Source organism: Halichoeres trimaculatus, unplaced genomic scaffold, assembly GCF_033239565.1.
Source record: "Halichoeres trimaculatus isolate MK-OKI-2021-1 unplaced genomic scaffold, fHalTri1.1 fHalTri1_scaffold_10, whole genome shotgun sequence".
Lineage (NCBI taxonomy): Eukaryota > Metazoa > Chordata > Actinopteri > Labriformes > Labridae > Halichoeres > Halichoeres trimaculatus.
The window spans coordinates 4,868,941-4,889,502 of NW_027437187.1; the positions used below are offsets into that span (position 1 = coordinate 4,868,941).

At 41.8% G+C, this 20,562-nt stretch overlaps 1 protein-coding gene across 16 annotated transcripts in view; it reads right to left on the reverse strand.

Moving 5' to 3' along the window:
- Positions 1-20,562, reverse strand: part of mical3a (microtubule associated monooxygenase, calponin and LIM domain containing 3a) — a 193,901-nt gene that overhangs the window by 23,155 nt on the left and 150,184 nt on the right. For 13 of the 16 annotated variants that reach the window (XM_074677102.1, XM_074677101.1, XM_074677098.1 and 10 more), the window contains 8 exons: positions 18,316-18,399; positions 15,167-15,280; positions 15,004-15,083; positions 12,609-14,922; positions 12,429-12,523; positions 8,448-8,498; positions 7,586-7,693; positions 556-649 (listed from right to left, as the gene is read on the reverse strand). In XM_074677102.1, coding sequence (XP_074533203.1) covers positions 556-649; positions 7,586-7,693; positions 8,448-8,498; positions 12,429-12,523; positions 12,609-14,922; positions 15,004-15,083; positions 15,167-15,280; positions 18,316-18,399 — 2,940 coding nt within the window. The remainder of the gene's footprint in view (positions 1-555; positions 650-7,585; positions 7,694-8,447; positions 8,499-12,428; positions 12,524-12,608; positions 14,923-15,003; positions 15,084-15,166; positions 15,281-18,315; positions 18,400-20,562) is intronic. The other 3 variants (XM_074677093.1, XM_074677088.1, XM_074677090.1) reach the window with 3 other exon arrangements.

The following is a 20,562-nucleotide window of genomic DNA, read 5'->3' on the forward strand; positions in this document are numbered from 1 at the left end:
TGCTGCTGAGCACTAGTCATGCTTCACACGCTTATATAACCACAGCAAATAATGAACTTTGCTGCTCCCCTAACAAATAATGTATTCTTCATCTTGGAAGTATATTGTCTGTGATAGTCCCTTGTCAGGCACGATTTGGGTTTATTACTTCGGAGGAACAAATATGTCTTCCTGCACGCAAATCTACATCCTGAAGTAGGCCTCAGCTCCTCTGAAGAAATGCTTGACAAAGAGCGAGTTTATAAAACGGTCACGCAGGGACAGCTTTTCTGAGGTAATGCAATTTTCGGTTACATCATGCTGATAGTCAATATTAGCCCTATTCCCTGCAGAGCCCTACAGAAGCTGGGCTGGTTTGGTATACAGATAAAACTCAGTCCTACAGAGCTACATTTAGCTGTCACAGGCATGTTAAATCACAATAAAAAGGATAGCATGAGCTGATTATAAAACTTACAACACCCTTTGGTTCCCTGAATATGGGCTTCATAACTTCCTGAGGTTGTATAACTGATACACAACACCACATGGGATGAATGTGTGACAAGATGTTACCTGCTTCTCCTCTCAGAGCCTTCTCCACAGCGACGCCTCGCTCCTCAAGCTGCCGCTGCTTCTCCTCCACCTGCTCCAGCTGTCTCTGGATGATCTGTGAAGAGAGGCAGGTTACAGTTATTAATGAAACGCTCCAAAACACCGACACAGGAGCTCCAGAACATTACAAACAACCCGAGTCCTCTCACACGAGTGCACGGCGTAATAACCTCGACCGTGCCACTAATTAAATCTGATTTGTCACACACGTTTCTGAGGGAGACCGACGCCAAGGTTACCTCCAACACTCCATTGATGCAACAGTTTACACTCATTAAAAATAAATGTCTGGGGGCGCAGCGGGAGTACAGCTAATTACAGCCGTATTGATGTCTGCAAACAAAAAAATGAGCCGTGCTTAAATATTATTTCAGGTTATTTACCACTGCCAGTGACTCACAGTTCACATCTCACTCTCCAGCAGCACACCCTCACTTTAGTCCAAGAAGTAAACTCTTTAATTTAACTTTAAAATATGAGCAGACTTTCTAATCTGAGACTAAAAAGAATAAATATCTGTTGTCTTCTTTGTTTAGAAGGCAGAGGCCACAGACCAATCGAACCGACACATCTAACATTCGACACTTTAAGCTTTTAAATTAAACCCCCGAGGAAACAAATCCTTTGTTTTCCGAGCCCTTCTTCAGCTTTATTACAGCTCAGTGCAATCAAAACGTTGATTCATTGCTCTCTTTAGCTGTTATTGGAGCAGACGCTGGTAGATTTATTCTCCAAATATGTGCAGTAAATTAAAATGATTGTGTTAAAGTGACCCAAGTGGAACCAGGTTTTTACAGGTCCTCACATGTCACCTGTTCATAAGCTAGGCTCACAGTGACCCCTCTGGTGAGAGAGGGGACTGTGTTTTGAATGACATGTTTAGTCATATACATTGCACAGTCTTAGATGCAGTTGAGGGATTAAAAATAACATAAGTTTTTTTAAAAAAAATGTTTTATTTATTGACATCAATAATTAGAGAAGCAGAGCAGAACAGGTGAACTGCTGCTCTGTTTCATATAGTTCACTCCAACTTCCACATTACTCTGCATCTTATTACAGCTTTCTCCATTGGTTTGGCTCATTTCTTCAAACAGAAATTACATTTTCAAAATAACATTAACAAACCTCCAAACTACTCGGCAATTGTTCACAACATAATTGAATTTCTCATTCATTTAATCAAATTCCAAATGCCTTTGTTCATTTTTGCAAAAGACAAAGTATAGGTAGACTACAGTTAGCACATTTAGCCTTTATTTAGCACAATTTTCAAGTGAATAGATCTAGTTGATTTAAACTGATTGTTGATTCTTAGTTTAAGGGTTAGTCTCTCCAAAACACATTATCATATTTTCACTGTATGAGTCACCTCATGCACAATAGTCTGTTCAACTGTCAAAATAAGTCAGCAACATAATAATATGAATACCAAGTATAAATCTCTTGGAACATTTGATAAATTGATAAATCAAAAGTCAGGTGAAACTAAAACTCAAAGGTGAGTTTCACACACCTCAGATGACCAGACAAGTTCTGTCTATGAGAATGAAAATACGCTAATTCTGTCTACAAGAATCTGTGTCCAGACTAGGGATGAGGACCGAATTAGGTACTTTTATAGGTACCAACTGAAAGTACCAGGTACTGATTCAGGTAGAACTGAAAGGCACCATGTTTAGGTACATAAATGCATCCTTATGACTGTGAGGGAGTGGAAGAGGAGGTGGTTTTCCATGCTGGACATCAACACAGCATTGCAAGGTTCTATATCAAAGAATAAATATGTTAAATTTAAAAGAATTTGCATTCTATTATTAAACAAGTGGTCTTTTTTTCCACATAAACACACAAAAGAACCGAAAATTGGTATAGTTGAGAACCGATACCGATTGCCAGGTACCGGGAATGGGTACGGTATCGTTTCAAATGTGAAAGGTACCCATCCCTAGTCCATCCAGTATGGATGGTGGCCAGGAGGGTGAGGACAGCGACCAGTGAAGAAGTGTTAGTTGTTAAACTCCAGCTTTATTTACTCTAGGCTACACATGTTGTTCCTTGTTTTTGTTTATGTTTATATTACAGTATATTGGGCTTTATACATTTTTTTTAAACTCTGATGTAGGGAAGTTACTTTCTGTGTGTAAATAATAAAAGCCAAAGTTTCCTTTGGCAGGATGAGAGCAATGTGTGATGTCAGACCTTGGAGGCTGCTCTTATCGTAAAATCTTTTTTTCTTCTTTTTTCGGCTTTATATATAACTGTTAGCTAGACAAACAAATGAGTACAGCACATGAGTATTTCTGACCTGGGCTTTTTCAAATCCAGACTGAAGACATATTTATTTAGGATGGCTTTTAATACTCAGTAGTATGGTGACACTTTTACTTTTACTTTTAGTCTGTTTTTACTTTTTTTTAAATTGTATTTTATTGCTCTTATTGAGTGTATTGTTTTCATTGCTTTTATTGTTTTTATTGCTGTTATTGCTTCTTTTGTTTTTAATTGTTTTATTTATTGCTTTCTTCCAGCTATTGTAAACCACTTTGGTTCACTGAAAGGGTTTTTGTAAAGGGCTGTATAAATAAAGAACATTTACATTTACATTTACAGTAACCTTTATCAGTAAAGGACTGGGCTGAGACTGAGAGGTGGACATGAGGGATATTTCAATGGTCCTCTGTCATAGTGACAAAACATGTAAACATTTTGACTTTCAGAGCACATAAAAAGCCAAAGGGACGATGCATTTTGGAGGCACTGACTGTTAATATTAGGGGTGCACTGGTCACAAATTTCTGGCCTATCACTGATCTTTAAAAAGCCTGACCTTCTGCTACCGGTTTTTATTAAAAACTGACAGCATATACCTTCAATGTTCCAATCTTATTTTATTGAAAATTATTGAACAATACTTGTGAAACTATGAAATCTTTATGTTTTAACTTAAGCAACCAATAAAGTGTCCCGAGTTTTAGGTCTCAGAGGAAAAAGCAACAATGGCTGGCTGTCAGACCTTCCTGGAGGTATATAAGATCAGTTTAATATGTAAGGATGGGCCAATGACCGATCACCAATTGATCTGTGCATGTCTAGTTTACACGATAAAGAAAATTGGTTTTGACACTTAACTGAACTGTTCTGGAAGAGATATGAGCTTTTTGCAGGTGATCCATGGTGCTGTGTTGATCAGATTATTTTTGCAAAAGCACCAAGAGTGTTGAGAAAGTCTGCTCCATTTCAAGAAATGAGCCAAAGCAAAGGAGAAGGATCTTTGCATTTTTGGTGGCACTGACTTTTTGTATGGGAAAGGAATTGAGTTTTGAAGCATGACTGAACCGTTTTGGGAGGGATATGAGCTTTTGCAGGTGAGCGATGGTGTTGTGCTGAACTGTAAGACTGTTTCGCCAAATGATCTCAGAGTTTAGAGAATGTAATTTCTGATTCATAAAATGAGCCAAACCAAATATCAAACCACTACTTACTCCTATCCTATAAACTGACACACACACACACACACACACACACACACACACACACACACACACACACACACACACACACACACACACACACACACACAGAGCTGTACCTCTGCTCTCTGCCTTCCCTCTCTTTTTGTTCCTCTCTCCTCTTTTCATCAGAAGGATCTTTTTGAGGTGCAATAGTTGAATTTTTTACCCCCCAGGAGAATCAATTTTCCCAGCATGTGAGCCGAGTGTGGAGGAGGATCATTGACATTGACGAAGGATTTCAGGCTGATGGAAACCGTAGGTTCAAAGGACACTGGCTTTAAAACAACGACAGATGTAGATCTGCACCGAGGATGAGCTGCACATCAATCAAAGCACGTAGAGATTTCACGTGAGCAGAGATCAAGCAGAGACGAGCGCGTATCAGTCGATCATGGGTGGTGTTTTCCCTCAGATGGATAAAACGTTACAGACAGTTATATTAAGAAGATGTGTGCTGACATGAGTGATGTTTAACATCAGTGTGTGTTTGATCCAGGTTGATTTCTTCAACACATTATTTTTCCAGCCGTTGTGGAGAGTAATCACAGTGAATCATCCTGGAGATGAAACCTGATTGCTTTTAATGACTTCCACACTGTGGTGAACTGATGTGAAGGTGATGTAAAAAAACGCAAGGAAGCACATTTCAAAGCAGCCAAAGCTTAATTTAAAAGTTTTCTGTTTCCCACAGAGTCCAACTTCACCGTTTCTGAACTTTATCAGCGCCGTGCAGAAACAGGAGCGAAACAAGAAGCACAGTTTGCATTCTGCAAATAGCCTCTAAAAGGAAGCGAGATTGAGGCCAGCAAACCGCAGCTCCAGGAGCGGAGACTTTAGCTGTGGCTTAGTGCTGACTCAGTGGACTGGGAGCTCCACTGCAGAGTTACAGCATCAATCACAGTGGATTTCCTAACCAGAGGAAGAGTCTGGAAGCTCTCCAAGACAGTTGAGTCACATTCAGATAACTTCACGGTAAGTAAACAACAAGAAAGGACAATAACTGAGTGGCTACGACAGTGACACTGATGTAAACTGACCACAGTGAATCACAACAGAAACATACGCTCTATTTTTTTATGTTTCTCTACTTATCCTTAAAGAGGCCCATGCTAACTAAACTCTTCTTTTCCTCATGATGAACAGGAATTAATGTTGTGTTCATGTTCAGTCAAAAATGCTTAAAGTGATAGCCTCTGTCAGTTTTTTTTAAGTGGGGTTGTATGGGTTAGTGATTTTACCACAACAGAGTCCAATCAGCTCTCCACCAGACAAGACACCACGCCACACACGCTGGGCGACAGTTTCTGCTGATGGGGTTGAGTCTGCTGCATAATTTTGGAAATTTTAGGAGACTGATCCAAACACTCATCACAGTATAAGTACACACTTATCAAAAATATTTTTCACTACTTTACTTTTCCATCAGATAAACTGTTTGTTTTTGCTCATTTTGATGACACAATACAGACCTGCTCATCTGTCCACACCTGCAACTTTATCTCTGAACGCACCTCATTAACCACCAACTCTTTTTCCTGAAAGTGTTTGAATTTCTGAAAATGTTCACCAGCAGCACGTTGTTTTAACTCTTCTCCTGACTCCATGACAACAGGTGATCTGTGTGTTGATGCGTGTGGCTAAGGTTAACTTCAATAACCCAGAACTACGTTATTATAAATTCCATCCAGCCTCACATGACTTTAAACACAGCTGTGTTTTGTATTAAAGTTTTGTTGATCTCCCTCAACCTACCTCACTCACCTGCAGCTTTAAGTCTCCCAGCAGCAGGTGAGTGGGCTCACCTTTACTGGATGAGTTAGAGAGAGAAGCTAACCTGTATGCTTTTGTCTGAAAGGAGTATGCCTTCTCTAGGTGTTTAATTATTTTAGTTTATTTCTTGCCTTTGTCTATGTTAGTTGTTTTTGTTAGTTTTTGACCGAAGCTCTTCAAAGATGCTGTGAGGAGGATGTGTTTTAATTAGACTGCTTCGCCACCTTCTGGCCTGGAATCTCACGCATACTGGTGTGACCAGGCGTGTTTGTTTTGGAACAAATTTTCTTTGTTCAAGACAACTTTTTACTGGATTCAAGCAAACATTAGTAAACAACACCAGCAGCACGGTTCTATGAGACATGTCTGTAATGTGTAACGTTAGTGAATCCTGGTCATGTCCTGCCAGTCATCTACCAATCAGAGCTAACGTAACCTCACTCTTCATTTTATTGATAGACTCTCAAGTTTGAACAGACCACTGCAGAATAACTGCTGACTGTGGGTTGGAATGAACATTAGCACAAACAGTTTAGCTCCTGTGTTAGCCTTTAGCTCGTGCTCCATCTCTCTCCTGTTTATCTTTCTCCTTCTCTTCTGTCCTTTTTCTGTCTGACAGTGAGGCTCCAGTGTCCACCATCACTACAAAATTAATCACAGAAATCATTTTCAGCAGAGAAAAACACAGATCTCTGTGTTTTATACAGCCTCTTTACTAAACTTTGTCAGCTGGCGTGGTGTTGTCGTAGAAATGATGCTGTAAATCAATCCTGCTCAACCCCATTAGGAAGCTATGAAGTAGCACCTTGAAATAACTAGTAATATTGGTACTAATAATCTCATTTTCAAGTGTGGATTAGGATCAGGCATATATCTAGAAGTGAGACTTTTTCAAGATCACTTAGAAACTCCTCACAGCTCCTTTGAATTCTTATTTCTAAATTTATATTTTACTTATACCTTGTTCAATTTTTTCTCTTCTCTTCTATTTCCGTTCATCCCCTAACCATCTTTAGAGGACAAAAGAGGTTAGAGGTTTGTGAGATGTTGCACTTTGATCAGTGCAATTACAGGAATGACACATAGCAGGACCTATCTCTCTGAGGGCTTTTACACCAGCACAGCTCCGTACCGATTCTGGTGTCCCCAACCAACGTGTACAGACCAGAAAAAAAAAATGGTTTGGAACCTGAAAAGTTGGTTCACAAGTGGAACAAAACAAAATAAGTTGGTTCCAGCTTGTAAACCATGATGTCATTGGTGGGCATGCTGTATTCTGTGTTGATAAGATGGGGAGGAAGCAGAGGAAGTGGAAGAAAATGAACAAGAAGAACGTCCAGTGGTTGAGGGAGGAGACAAAATGTTTGATGGCAGTTTGAGCCTCACCAGACTTGTGTCAGTAACAAAAATCAGGGACAAACCGGACATTTACAATGAAGTACCTTCAGGGACTATACAAAGAAACCCTGATATCTTTTTTTCCCTGAGAAACAGTGCTGTGACACTGCCAGCCTCGCTACAAGTTCATCCTCAACCTACCACAGGTATTTTGTCTGCAACCAGAGTATTTGAGACAAAGACTTTCTGTCCTGATGATGGTGCTAAGTAGCATAAATAAACAAGGACAGAAGTTATTCACTCCATCCATGAATGTCTCATCCCCCTCCATCTCTCTGTGGTGATAAAGATCACCTGAAGTCACCTACCTGGGCTCTGTGCAGTCTCTTCAGCTCCTCCTGCTTGGCTTGCCGTCGAGCAGCTTTCTGGACCCGACGTGTCAGCTTGGCGTTCAGCTCCTCCTCGGTGTAGGTTTTCTGGTGTAACAAAAACAGAAATGTGAGTTAGTCAATCATCGCTGTGAAGAGCTGGGGCTGACTCAGTGGGCTCTGGCCCCTCAGAGAGGATGGGGACTGATAAGACCCTGCAGAAGGTTAGGGACAGTAAAGACTAGGGGAGTTGATCTCTGGGTATTTACTCCTTCACTACATGTCTACTGGCTTCTTGAGGGCTATAAATCTGATTTTTAAGGTATAGAAACATAAAGCATCTTTGAAGACAATGTGACACATATATCAACTTGACTGCAGCTTTAACAGCTATAATCCTTCCCCACATTATGATATCTTCTCCATGATAATAGGCAGTGTAGTGTGTGAATGAGCAGGGATGTTTCTGCTCTTGGCTGATTTGTGAGGACATAAAAAGCTGGCATAAATCAGAGGAAAGGGAGAGCAGCGCTGAGGAGGAACACGTCAAAGTTATTCCAGTAGCCTGACCGCAGGAAAAACAGTGCCAAGGTGACAGATAGGCAGGTTAATACATGATGGTACCAGACAGAGAGGAACAGCCCTGATACGGAGAGGCGCAGAGGGGTCGTTGTGACCAGAAAGGTGAACCCGTGTTTGAACAGCAGTGAGTGACCGAGCGCCGTGCTCAGACTGTCACATGCATCCAGAGGGGACGGTTAGTGTGAGGCCAGGTGTGCGTAAGGTGTTATGACATTAAACCGGCACATGCGCTTGTAGGGTGAGGGTTTGGTGTTATCAACAGGAACGTGTGTAATACTACCTTTGTGGCGTACGATCTCTTGAACGCCAGTGCATGAGGGACATAAACAGACTTTGGGAAGACAGAACAAGAAAAAAAAAAGGGAGGAAACAAACATGACACAGATGAAATGATTAAAATGGGTTAATGATTATGTGAAACTGGTCAAAATAACACAAATTAAAGTCAAATTTAGCTGCTACGATCAAAACAGGCAATGTTAATATCCCACACCAACACATATATGGCAGGGTGCAACTTCAACATCTGTTAATCACAAATTAGTCCAACTTAACAAATACAACAATGTGGAAAACAGATTTCAAAGAGCCATCTTACCCTGGAGCAGGAAGAAGGATCTGCTATTTTATATTCTAGGTCTACAATCGAGTCTAGAGGGGAAATCTGATACAAACACATCTCTGGAAAACTATAACTTCAACAACACCCACCAGAGAGAACAGTCTACACACTTCCTGTGGGCTCTAATTCAATCACACACGGCCTGGCAGGCATGATGCGGCTTTAACCTCCACTTTCTCTGGCTGTGTACAGTTTAATTTCCAGCGATGTTATTGGAGAATGAGAAAATATCTATTTATCCTTCGTGGATGGAGTGATTTCAAAATGAAGAAGCAGGAGGGCGTCTGCGCTTCCCAAACGTGTTTACAATGGTTAATAAATTCATGCTGCTGGCCGTGAACTCGACTGGATCTATCTAAACCACCAGACACACACTCTCACACACACAGTGGAGACAATCACTTTGAATTTCAGCCCAACATAATGAATGCAAATGGATGCACATGAAAGAAGTTGTGTGATAGGAATTTGGGTTTTGAGAGCTGAATTTCAGCAAAGTCCTCAGAAGATCTGAGCCTCCTGCATCTTTAATGAGCCCGGCCTTTTGAAGACTTCACTTACGGAGTAATTGTTTAGCTCGGTATCCCTATGACGTGGATTAACTTTGTCATAGCATTAGGCGTTAGAAATGCGATCTTTTAATCATGAAACGGTTGCATGATTTGCTCTGAGACCACTTCAGGGCAACAGAGTGAACTTTCTTTTATGCAACGCTGCTTGAAAATAAATTAAAAATGAAAGATTCTTTGAGGTCAGTGTAAAAAGTTTATGCAAGTCTTCTAATTTCACTCTATATTTAGTGTTGGCCTTTTCACCAAACATGTTGAGATGAAATTCAACATCACTCAGCTCCTCACTGCATGATACCTCCTCATCGTCTTTCTCCTTCTCCCGGTTAACCTCTTTTTCCCACATTCTCTCTTTCTGCTTCTCCTTCACCCTCTTTTTCTCCTTCAACTCTCTCTTCCTCTCCTTCTCCAGTTTCTCCTCCTTTATGGCCTCCTTCTGAATGCCTGACACTAGGTCAAAGATGTCCGTGTGCAGCTGGGAGTGGAGGAAATGGTTCACAAAGAAAGTGTTTAAAAAGAAAACACAGAGACAGATGACACAGACGTGACGAGGGATTTTCAGCCTCTTTAAGCTGCTACAACCTCTGGCAAAAATTATGGAATCATCAGTCTTGGATGATGTTCGTTCGGTTGTTTAATTATGTAGAAAAAAAAGGCAGATCACAGAAATGACACGTAACTAAAGTAATTTCTAAAAGCAACTTTCTGGCTTTAAGAAACGCTAGTGAAATCAAGAAAAAACACTGTGGCAGTCAGTAAAAGATTCTTTTTTAGATCAAGCAGAGGGAAAAATTATGGAATCACCCTTTAAATTTTGATTCCCAAATGTAACACTTGCAGCAAATCTGCTCATAAGTCTGCGGTTAAAAAGCAGTGCTCACACGTTGGAGAGCCATGGCACCAAGTGGACTGACATGAATCATGGCTCCAACACGAAAGCTGTCAATTGGCCTCACACACAAGCGAGCATGACGTATATCCGGATAAATATCTAGTGGGGTGTAAACTTACGGTTACTGTAGAGCAGTGTTTCTCAACCCTGGTCCTGGAGGACCCCTGCCCTGCATGTTTTTTATGTTCCCGACTCCAACACACCTGATTCAAATGATCAGCTCGTCATCAAGCTCTGCTGGAGCCTGATAACGAGCCATTCATTTGAATCAGGTGTGCTGTAGTGGGCTAACATCTAAAACATGCAGGGCAGGGGTCCCCAGGATCAGGATTGGGAAACACTGCTGTCGAGCGCCGTTCTACTGAACGACAATATCAAATGTTTGTCATGGAATCCTCCAAAATGGTGCATTATCGTCATTGCGGTATGGTAAATATTAAAAGTTATGTTCATGTTTTTAATTGTGGCTTGATTTTTAACACGCTAAAGGACTTTACGTGTGATCGTTCATAGGTATCCTTTTCAAGACAACTATTTCAGCCGGGGTGTAGGAGAGATGTACCATGTTGAATGGACCAAACATGAATCTCTTGTGAGGAAATTATGTACATTTGTTGGTGTGTTCAGTGTTCATTGTCCCACAATTATTGAACATTGATAAAGGATATTATTGACAATATCATTTTGAGACCAAATTGACCACTAATATGAAAAAAAGTATTGTTTATATAGTGTAAATGATACAGTATTATATAAAAAATTGTATTATTTATATAACATAAATAATACAGTGACATTTTTTTAACAATACACGGCTGCACAGTGGCGCAACTGTTAGCTCTGCAGCCTCACAGCAAGAGGGTCACTGGTTCGATTCCCAGCTTAACCAGTGGGCCTTTCTGTGTGGAGTTTGCATGTTCTCTCATGTTGTGATTGGAAAATCAATACATTTCAAATATCATTAAAAACCAAAAATAATACAAATTGAATGGGCTCTCAGTCAAAAATTGCACTTACATAACAAAACTGTATTAAAGGGCAGAATTTCTTGTACTACACTTTCTGCGTCTATTTAAATTCTACTAAATTCTATGACGTTGACCTACATTACCCCTCATGAGCTCATCAAGCTCACTTGCTGCACTGTGTTTATGCTAGCCTGATGCTAGCAGCTCCACCTCCCCCCAGAGGCAAAGATTTTGGATGACTGACGGGAGGGTTCACTCTGTTCATTTTGCTACCGAACAAATGTGTCCAGGTGCTGAGAGCGAAGCACAGAGTAAACCCTCTAAACATCCAGCCTGTTTGAAGGAGAAAGACGAGAAAAACAAACGCGCATGAACAAAACGATATATTGAGGCCGGCAAAATTATTTAGTTCATTTTATTTATCGTATGATTAACTGATTTATTGAAAATCGTCTCAGGCCTACACAGTGGAACTTTTATTTGGTGCCATTCCAGTGAGATTTATGAAGATAACTGAAGAAAACATGTAAATGTTCACAGTCATTGTTGATCTGGGGCTGCACGTCAGGTAAAGGCACTGAGGAAATGGCTGTCATTACATCTTCAATGAATGCACAAGTTAACACCAACCACTTTTCTCATTCCATCAATTGAAAGGATGTTCGGGGATGATGACGCATCTTGCCATGGAGCAAAAACTGTCACAACTTTCCTTAAAAAAAAGACACATTAGGTCAAAATCATGGCCTGCAAATAGTCTGGATCTCTACCTAATTGAAAATCTGTGGTGGTAGTTAAAGAAAATGGTCCATGACAAGGCTCCAACCTAAAAAAGTACTTGTGGTGTGTCTAAGTAGTTTTGTATTAGTTTTTTTTTCATGATTCCAAAATTTTTCCCTCTGCTTGATCTAAATAAAAACTGTTACTGACTACCACAACATTTTTTTCTTGATTTCGTTTAGTGTTTCTTAAAGCTTGTTTGAAATGACTTCAGTTTTGTGTCATGTCTGTGATCTTCTTTTTTTCCCACATCCTCTCCCCACAAAATTAAACGGAATGAACATTCTCCATGACTGGTGATTCCATATTTTTTGCCAGAGGTTGTAGGATGACATTATTTCACTCAGGCTGAACAGACAAACCTGCAGGGGACAGGAGGACAGATTTTACAGGATTATCCTTCATTTTTTTTGCGTCTGTTGTTACTCACATCTGCCTTTGACTTCTGGGAAGATCTCTCCAGGACGTCGTCACAGGACAGGTCTGAGTCCTCAGAGAAGCTCAAGTTTCTTCGTGATTTCAAGTCTGAAAAATCAACACAGCAAAGTGTTTGGTTTTTCTTGAACTAAGGTGATTTTCATTAATATAACCCACGGTCAGCCGCTCTTACCTGATGATTTCCCTGGAGGTGACATCCTCTTTTTCCCAGAGTCCTGCGTGGTTGAACTGGACGATGGCGTGCTCGGACATGATTTATCGTCCTTCTTCTTTTTATCCTTTTTGTACCCTGAGAAGACGGCCTTCCACAGCGACTTGTGTTTTGGGGGCGTTTCATCAGCACCAGAGAGCCTGCTGGCGTCATTCTTTGCTTTCTTCTCTTTTTTGTTCTTGCGTGGTGAGAACAGGGAGCTCCGTTTCTTGCTCTTGCCGGACGAGGAGCCGTCTGACGAAGCCACTGAGCTGTCCAGACTCTTGTTGCTGCTGAAGAATCGCTCAGGTAGGGTCTCCGCCTTTTTCGACTCCAGAGCTTTCACGGCTGATGTCTTGGGGGATACTGCTGCCTTTTTACTTTTCTTGGAAGTGTCTGGAGTGGAGGTCCAGGCCACCTTAGGTGAGGCCCCCTTCTCCGTGTCATTGTCTTTCATCTTGTTCAGCTGCTTGGCCATGGCGTCTTTCAGGGCCTGGCTCTTGATGGACTTCTCTCGGGCCCTCATCCTCTCCTCAGCGATCTCTTTGGCCTCTGGAGAGAACTGCGTGGCCCTCGGGGTCTTGGAGGCTGGGTTTGCAGGGATGTTGGGTTTACCATTCTCCATTGCCAGAGCTAGATGAAGGGGAGGTCTTTCTTTGCTGGGTTTACTGGTGGGAGGGGTGTAGAACCTGTTCATGCTGGATTCTGGCGTCCGCTCATCGTACGACTCCTCCACATCATCAGCGAACGGAATCTCCTCCACCGTCTCCACGAACGACTTCCTCAGCTCCTCCTGCCGGGGCTTCTTCTTCTCTCTCATGACGACCACCGGAGCTGGTTCTGGCTCTGGTTCTGGTTTCTGTTCTGCCTGAGGTGAGGGGATTTTCCTGGGTGCAGGTTTGGGTGCAGACACGGGGCTGGGCTGGGTCCTGGGTGCAGGAACAGGACTCTTGATCTTCTCGGGCTCTTTGGCACGCTCAAGTGCAGGTTTTTCGGTCCCGTTCTTCCAGGACACCTGGTGTCTCTGCTGCCTGAGCACGGCTGGAGACTGGTTGGCAGGCACGGGCGGTGGCGGGCTGGAGGGCGGGGTGAGCATGGCTGAGTCGGACGTGTTGTAGCTGTCGCTGTTGACTGTCTGACTCGTGACCATGCTCCCGTTTAACCCCAGGCCAGAGCTGCTGCTGAGGTCCCTCTTATCAGAGCCGTTACTCTTCGGCTCGACAGCGGCGATGGGTGTGATAACCTGACCTTCCAGAGTGATGTTGAGCCTCCTGATGACAGCACGGCCAGTGAACGCTGGCTTCTGCTCCTCAGGGACCTCTGCAGGCTGCGGCTTCACAGGAGTGACGTCCTGTGATGGAGCAGACTCAACGCTCTTCTCTAAAATTTTACTGCTGCGGTCCAAAGGAGTCAGGCCCAGGCTCTTCCTGATTTCAGCACTCTTCAACCAGAACTCCTCGATTAAATCTGTCTTTTTAGACGGGGTTTCCTCACTCAAGGATTCTGTCGACTTGGAGGAATCAGATGTGTTCTTGTCTGTTTTGTTCATAGGCGTGGAGGTGACGGCAGGGACCGGCTGGGTCCTGACGGGGGAGTCAGAAGTGAGGGGTGCTGAGGGCTCCTGGCAGGGCAAAGGCTGAGCACATATGGGGGAGAGGGGGTTTCCTGTGAGAGGACAGATGGAGCGGTGAGGGTAGACTGGTGATCGAGGGGTGCGAGTCTCTGGGAGGGAGATGGGCTGAGAGCGAATTGGGGAGCCAACGGGCAATCTGATTGGTGATTCAGCTGTCGCCGGGGCTGGAGAAGTGACGGGTGATTTGGAGGATGAAATGAGAGGAGGAGAAGGAGTGGGAGCAGGAGAAGGAGTGGGAGCCAGGATGGGGGAAAGCTCCTGAGGCAGGGAAGGAGAATCCTGGACAAGAAGAGGGGAAGGTAAAGAGGACGGACTCTGGAGTGGGAGCGGGGAAGGCAGAGAAGGAGAATTCTGGGTTTGAACGAGTGAAGGGAGAGTGGAAGGACTCAGGACTGGGACAGGTGAAGGTAAAGAGGACGGACTGTGGACTGGGAGCGGGGAGGGCAGGGAAGGAGAATTCTGGGTTTGTACAGGTGAAGGTAAAGAGGAAGGTTGAAGAGCTGGGCCAGGTGAAGGGAGAGTTGAAGGACTGAGGACTGGGCCAGGTGAAGGGCACAGAGGGCTCTTGGCAGCAGGTGACCGAGTCGTCCTCTCAGGCTTCTGCTCCCCAGGTAGGAAGGGTTCAGGGAAAAAGCGGAAACCAGGTGACTTCACAGAAATGTCCTGGATTGGAAACAGAACAGATCATGTTATCTCTGATCACATCCCTGACATCTGAACTCAGTGATTGTCATCTCCTCTCACCTGTGCTTCAGGCTCTGGAGACGGCTTCAGTGGAGAAAGAACAACATCCTCTTTCGTCGTGGGGCTCGCACTTGATGGTTCTGAAAGGCAAGAAAAAAAACAGTTTTGAATGAGGTGGAAAAGACATACTCAACAGACCAACTTGTTTATGAATGAGGCGTACCGATACTGGAGGTCATTCTCAGGCTGTCGGATTTCTTGTCTTCCTCTGGAGGAACTTGGGCTCGCTCCGACTGATGCAAACGAGCCTCAGCTTCTGCATCTGAAGGGATGTCGTCTGGAATTCACCGAAAATATGAAGACAAGTTGAAACTTCTGCAAAGATTTATTTCACTTTTTCATATAATGCTCACTGTCTTCTTCCTGTCTGTTCTTCATCATCTAAATTTAACTTTCTCCACAGGAAAAGTTTTGTTTCTTTACTGCTGTTTTACTTTTCTCTGCTTTAATGTTTGATGTTTGGCGAGAAAATTCCTCCATATGTGTAAAACAACATGGACGTAGCTGTCAGTTGCTAAGTGCTAACATTAGTATTGGACAACTTCCAACTTTGGTTGAACTAACTTGAGTTAAACAAAGCTCATTGGATTTAATCTTAAGCTCAACCCCTGAGTCATGAGGAAGTGTTTCACTTGGAGCTACTTGCTGTAATAAACCAACAGCTTTAAAATCTGGAGTGGTTCTGACTCTACACTGATCCAAGTGAAAGCGCTGCTCTTTTAGCTCCCTGAACACTTTCAGTCAGTCAGTCACAGCTGGCTGTGCAGAGGAGCTTCTCATTATGAGTCATAAATGAGGATTTCATTGGCTTCATTGCCAGGCAGCAAGCAGCATAAGTTTCATGAAACGAGGTGTTATTTTTATTTTTAAGAAACCTACAAAGACGATTCTAGTTAAAAATATATAGACAAAAAATATATATGTGCACCCTTCAGTTCAGTTCAGTGTAGCTCTTGAGTGTAAAGAGATTTTTGCTGTCCTATCATCTGGGTGTCACACAGTTGATGGGAAGCTTGTATGTTTTTGGTATTTGTTCACCTCACTTAATGATCTGTGAAATTTAAAGAAGCTCAGATTCTAAAAACGTCTCTAAAAGTATAAAAAGCTTCTTGTTACAGTAACATGAGCAGCAGTGAGTCGTTATTTTCCACCTCTGGTTGTGAACTTACACTGATTCTGATGACTCATCTTCCATTTTTGTCCTAATCATTTATATCAGGAGTGTCCAAACTTTGTTCAGAGAGAGCCAGCAGCTCCCCCTGACATATTAACTAACTTTGACAGTAATACAATAACTCTTTCTTTCAGTGATTCCTGTTAAAAATCAGTCTCTCTGTTCTCAAACCTACTTGTTTCATCATCACAGACTGATGAAATCAAACCTCACCTGTCTCTCAGGTGTCTTTTGATAGCAGATAATCAGTGGTCAGTTTTCTGCATAAACATGTTCTCCACTAGGGGGCGATGTGTGGAAATAATTTAGGATGTTTTTATGGCAGGATCAGGATCTGGATTTGATCAGGATTGCTTTTCTATCTTGACTTCAAACAACATTTTTAGACCCAAATGTTTCTGATCCTTAAACTTTTTTTTTCAATCTTATTTTCAGTAGAAAATAGCCGCGTTTCCACCAAGCAGCTGTTAAACAATAGCATGACGCTGTAGCAGCGCGACACAGTTTACCCCGCTAATAAATCCAGCGAAGAAGAAAAACGGGACACAGTAAACAAAGAGCATAGACGGAAGACATGCAGCATTTTGTCCTCTCTGTGATTGTCATGTAGCTCTTTGATACAAAGAACAATCAAGCTTTGTTTCAGAAGTAACAATTCTTTCAACCAATCAACGGTCTGCAGTGTGTTGCTCCTCCTTCCGAGAGCAGATCAGTTCAGTCTGGCACCCATACGAAAGGGTCCCAAAAAGTAGGCTGGCTCGTCTCGTTTTTTAGGGATCTGTCCTGGGATCAGTCAGTGGAAACACCACAAAATGCGTGCCGTACCGAGACGAACTGAACCAGTCTGCTTGGTGGAAAGGCGGCTAATGTCTTTTTAGATTTAATATGAGCCACATTCACCTGACTAGTTGAAAAAAAAGTATTTTTTCAAGTTATTGAGAAACAAAAATGAGGTCTGAACTGTTTGAAACAAGTAAAAAAAAAATCTTACCATGGAATAAGAGAAAAGTAACTTGTGTTAGAACATTCTAGTTTCAAGCACATTTTCTAGAACTTTTTTCTTGATCCATTGGCAGATTTATTTTACTTGTTTTAAGCAATTCAGACCTCATTTTGTCTTTAAACAACTTGAAACAATACATTTTTCTGGACTGACCACTTGAGTGTGGCTCAAATTAAGTATAATAAGACACATTTTACATAAAATAAGATAAAAGCACTTAATAAGTGTATAACTTTCGTATGTCTTACATGTTCATTTCAGTAACATTCACGTATCACATGCTGCATGCATGGGGTGGGCGGGGTTTGCCTCCCTAATTAATCAATAGTTTCATTTTCATTACACTGACCTTCAGGACAGGGATGATGTATCGGTAAGTGTGGTTTATAAGCCTTTATGAAGATAGGTGGATTTATTTGAGCTAATTTTGAGTTTTGTGTATTTGTACATTCCAGGTTTACATCCTAGTTGTCTTTTACCAGCCTGCGTTTATATGCGTGCGTGATAAATAAACGAGGAAAAGAGAAGAAACGAGTTGTGTCCTCCGCCATTCCTGTTTTGAGGCCCTTCCAGAGGGAGTAGATTGAATTATACAACGTATAGTTCGATAATCTGGACAATAAGATTTTAGTTTTTTGCAGCATATGCTTCTTTTTTCTCTTTCTGCACAATTTCATTACTTAAGTCTTCTCGTGTCCTCTAGTGTGTTTCATGAACACTCACAATTTCATGATAAATTCAGTCATTTAAAGGTGTCAGCTGTAAGAGTTGTTGAGTTTCTGCTAAATGTACAGAGCCTTAGCTTCATACAAGCAGCCTATGCACAGTCCAGATGTCGTTTAGTGAGATTGTACTAGACAGACTTTGGTTTGGTTTGTGACCCTGGCAAAAATATGAACGTACACATCATTTAGAACATGACTAGTTTATTTAATATTATATTTATTGTTATCATTTGATTATTTTTTTAATACATTCTAAGCTGAAAGCTAGAGGCCATATAGGAATGGACTTTAGGACTGACTTTAGGACTGACTTTAGACATGCCTGACTTATATCCTGTACAAGTAAGAAAGAGTTCAAACACAGGTGAAGAATTGAGAGATGATTAGAGGTAATCATCCTCGTAGCTCACCCTGATCCATCTCTGTGCCGGGCTCCATGTCTGCGCTGTCTGCTTCTGCCTCCAAATCATCCAAATCTTCTTCCTCACAGGGTTCTGACAAGAAACACGAGGGATGAGTCAGCCTGTCGCTTGTTCTCCCTCCAGCTAATAAAAGAGCAGAACCTTATTCAAATTCCTACAAACCTAATCTGTGCTGCACTTTACTGCAGGCTACATTAAATAACAGCACCAGATTCTCCAAAGTGCTTCATAAAAACACTGCTAGGACAGAATCTGTGGGTCTGTGTGCAGTTATATGAAAGGTAAAAATAAATCTGTTAGGGTTTCAAAAACCAAAATCCATTTTTCCTGCCAGAGGTTTCATCTGGCACAAAAATCCTCCATTAGTTTTGAGGACAAGAACAAACGTCCACAGCGGGTCTGCCAATAAATACAACAAAGGATAAGCACAGAGCAGCAACAGTGAAAGAAACATGCAGCGATCCATTTTTAAAAATCACAAATGGATGACTTCTGAACTGAGCGGCAGCACAACTGAAATGTTAATGAGGTGGGTTAAGAGACGAGCAGCAGCCCCTCATGTAACTGTTTGTCAGGAGGGGTGATTCATCTAACAAAACTCAAACCATGACGACCCTCATCGTTAATTCATGCGGTTTAAAAATAATGTCACAACCTTGAAGGTCACCTCTGCTAAATGCTGTAAATTGGCAGGTTTTTAGAGGGTGTGCGGCTGCATGCTAATAAAACTTGTGGATAGAGTGGATGTGAGCACAGACAGCTTTTAACCCAGAATAAGTGCTGTCCATGAAATCAAAACTGTGTGCTGTTTTCACTCTCTGCGCTTAAGTCTGAGCAGTCCCAAAGTGGTAAACCTGAAGTGTGTCAACAGCCTCGTTGTCTGAACTTAATGCAAGGACAAGTGGGTTAGAGCAGCATACGAGAGCAGTTAACACGTTACCCATCGGGGCAAGAAGCACTGAGCTGTGAAGTGAGTTTAGAGTCTTTGAAGCAAACTGTTCTCTGGAAAACATTACAGAGAAAACGCTGAGTGAGTTCAGAGAGGGACATTTTTTGAGAGTTAGGAGGAAATGATGGCAGTGTTGAGTGTTAAAGGTGAATACTAAGGATGGAACGGTTTTTAAAAAAAAAACAAAAAAAAACAACTGTTTGGTTTTCCTCACTTGGTTCGGAGCACCTGTGCTTCGTTCGATTCGCGTTTATTCTTCATTTAACTACCTGTGGCATTGAGTCGTTCTGCTGTCTGGGAGCTCTTTAGATTCAGTGTGAGCTCTGATGACAGCGGTAAGAAAGTGGAGGATAAAACCACGACTGAGTGTTGCCAACTTAGATACTTTTTTGCCACATTTAATGACTTTTCAGACCCTCTGGTGAGTTTTTTTTAAAGACAACAATTCTTGTGACTTTTCTGGAGTCTGGTGAATCTGAGGTTAAAGTATGTTTTGATCTCCTTGATGGTCAGTGTGTGTGAGTCTCTCCCCTATTCAACACACAGAGACAGTCCTCCTCACTCACAGCAGATGAAATCACTTCTGCTGGTCCCCAGTCCAGATAAAGGAGGAGGGCTGATATTTAGGCATTAAAAAAACAAGAATGGACAGAAGAAAGTTCATTTGTAGTTGTAAACATATTTATGATGTTGTGTTTTACCTGCTTTCTGTCTCTCCCACCTTATTTCTCTCTCCTACAGAGTCCATGACAATTTCATGCTAATGGATTATTATGCAGATTAGACAGCAGCGTCATTTAGTGGCTTTTAGTGACTTCTGGGACAGACAATAGAGACTTTCCTCACTGAGGAGTTGGCATGTTGAAACTAGCAATGTTTCACTCAGCTTTAATGATGTTTGAAATGGGAAACAGACTCATTCTTTTTTCATGACTATACATTACAGAATTGATTAAAAATAATCTGTTAATAGTGGATTATTAGTCAGGCTGGGGCGAAACACTTTTCTCCCAATTTGATTCTTATACAATGTTAGGGGTGCCTTTTCGATTCAAATTGCAATTCTTCGATATTTACGATTTTTCATGATTTTTAGTTCACTGTGGGTCACCAGACCAAGTGAAAAAGTTGAATGATGATGATTAACATGTCTATAGACAGGAGCAATATTTTCCCATAAATGGACATCCAATGTGAGTCAGACATTTTTGTTAAGATCATCTTTTTTCTAACCTAGCTTATAACCAACGACTAAAACGAAGGACTTAGATTTGAAAAAAAGAAAA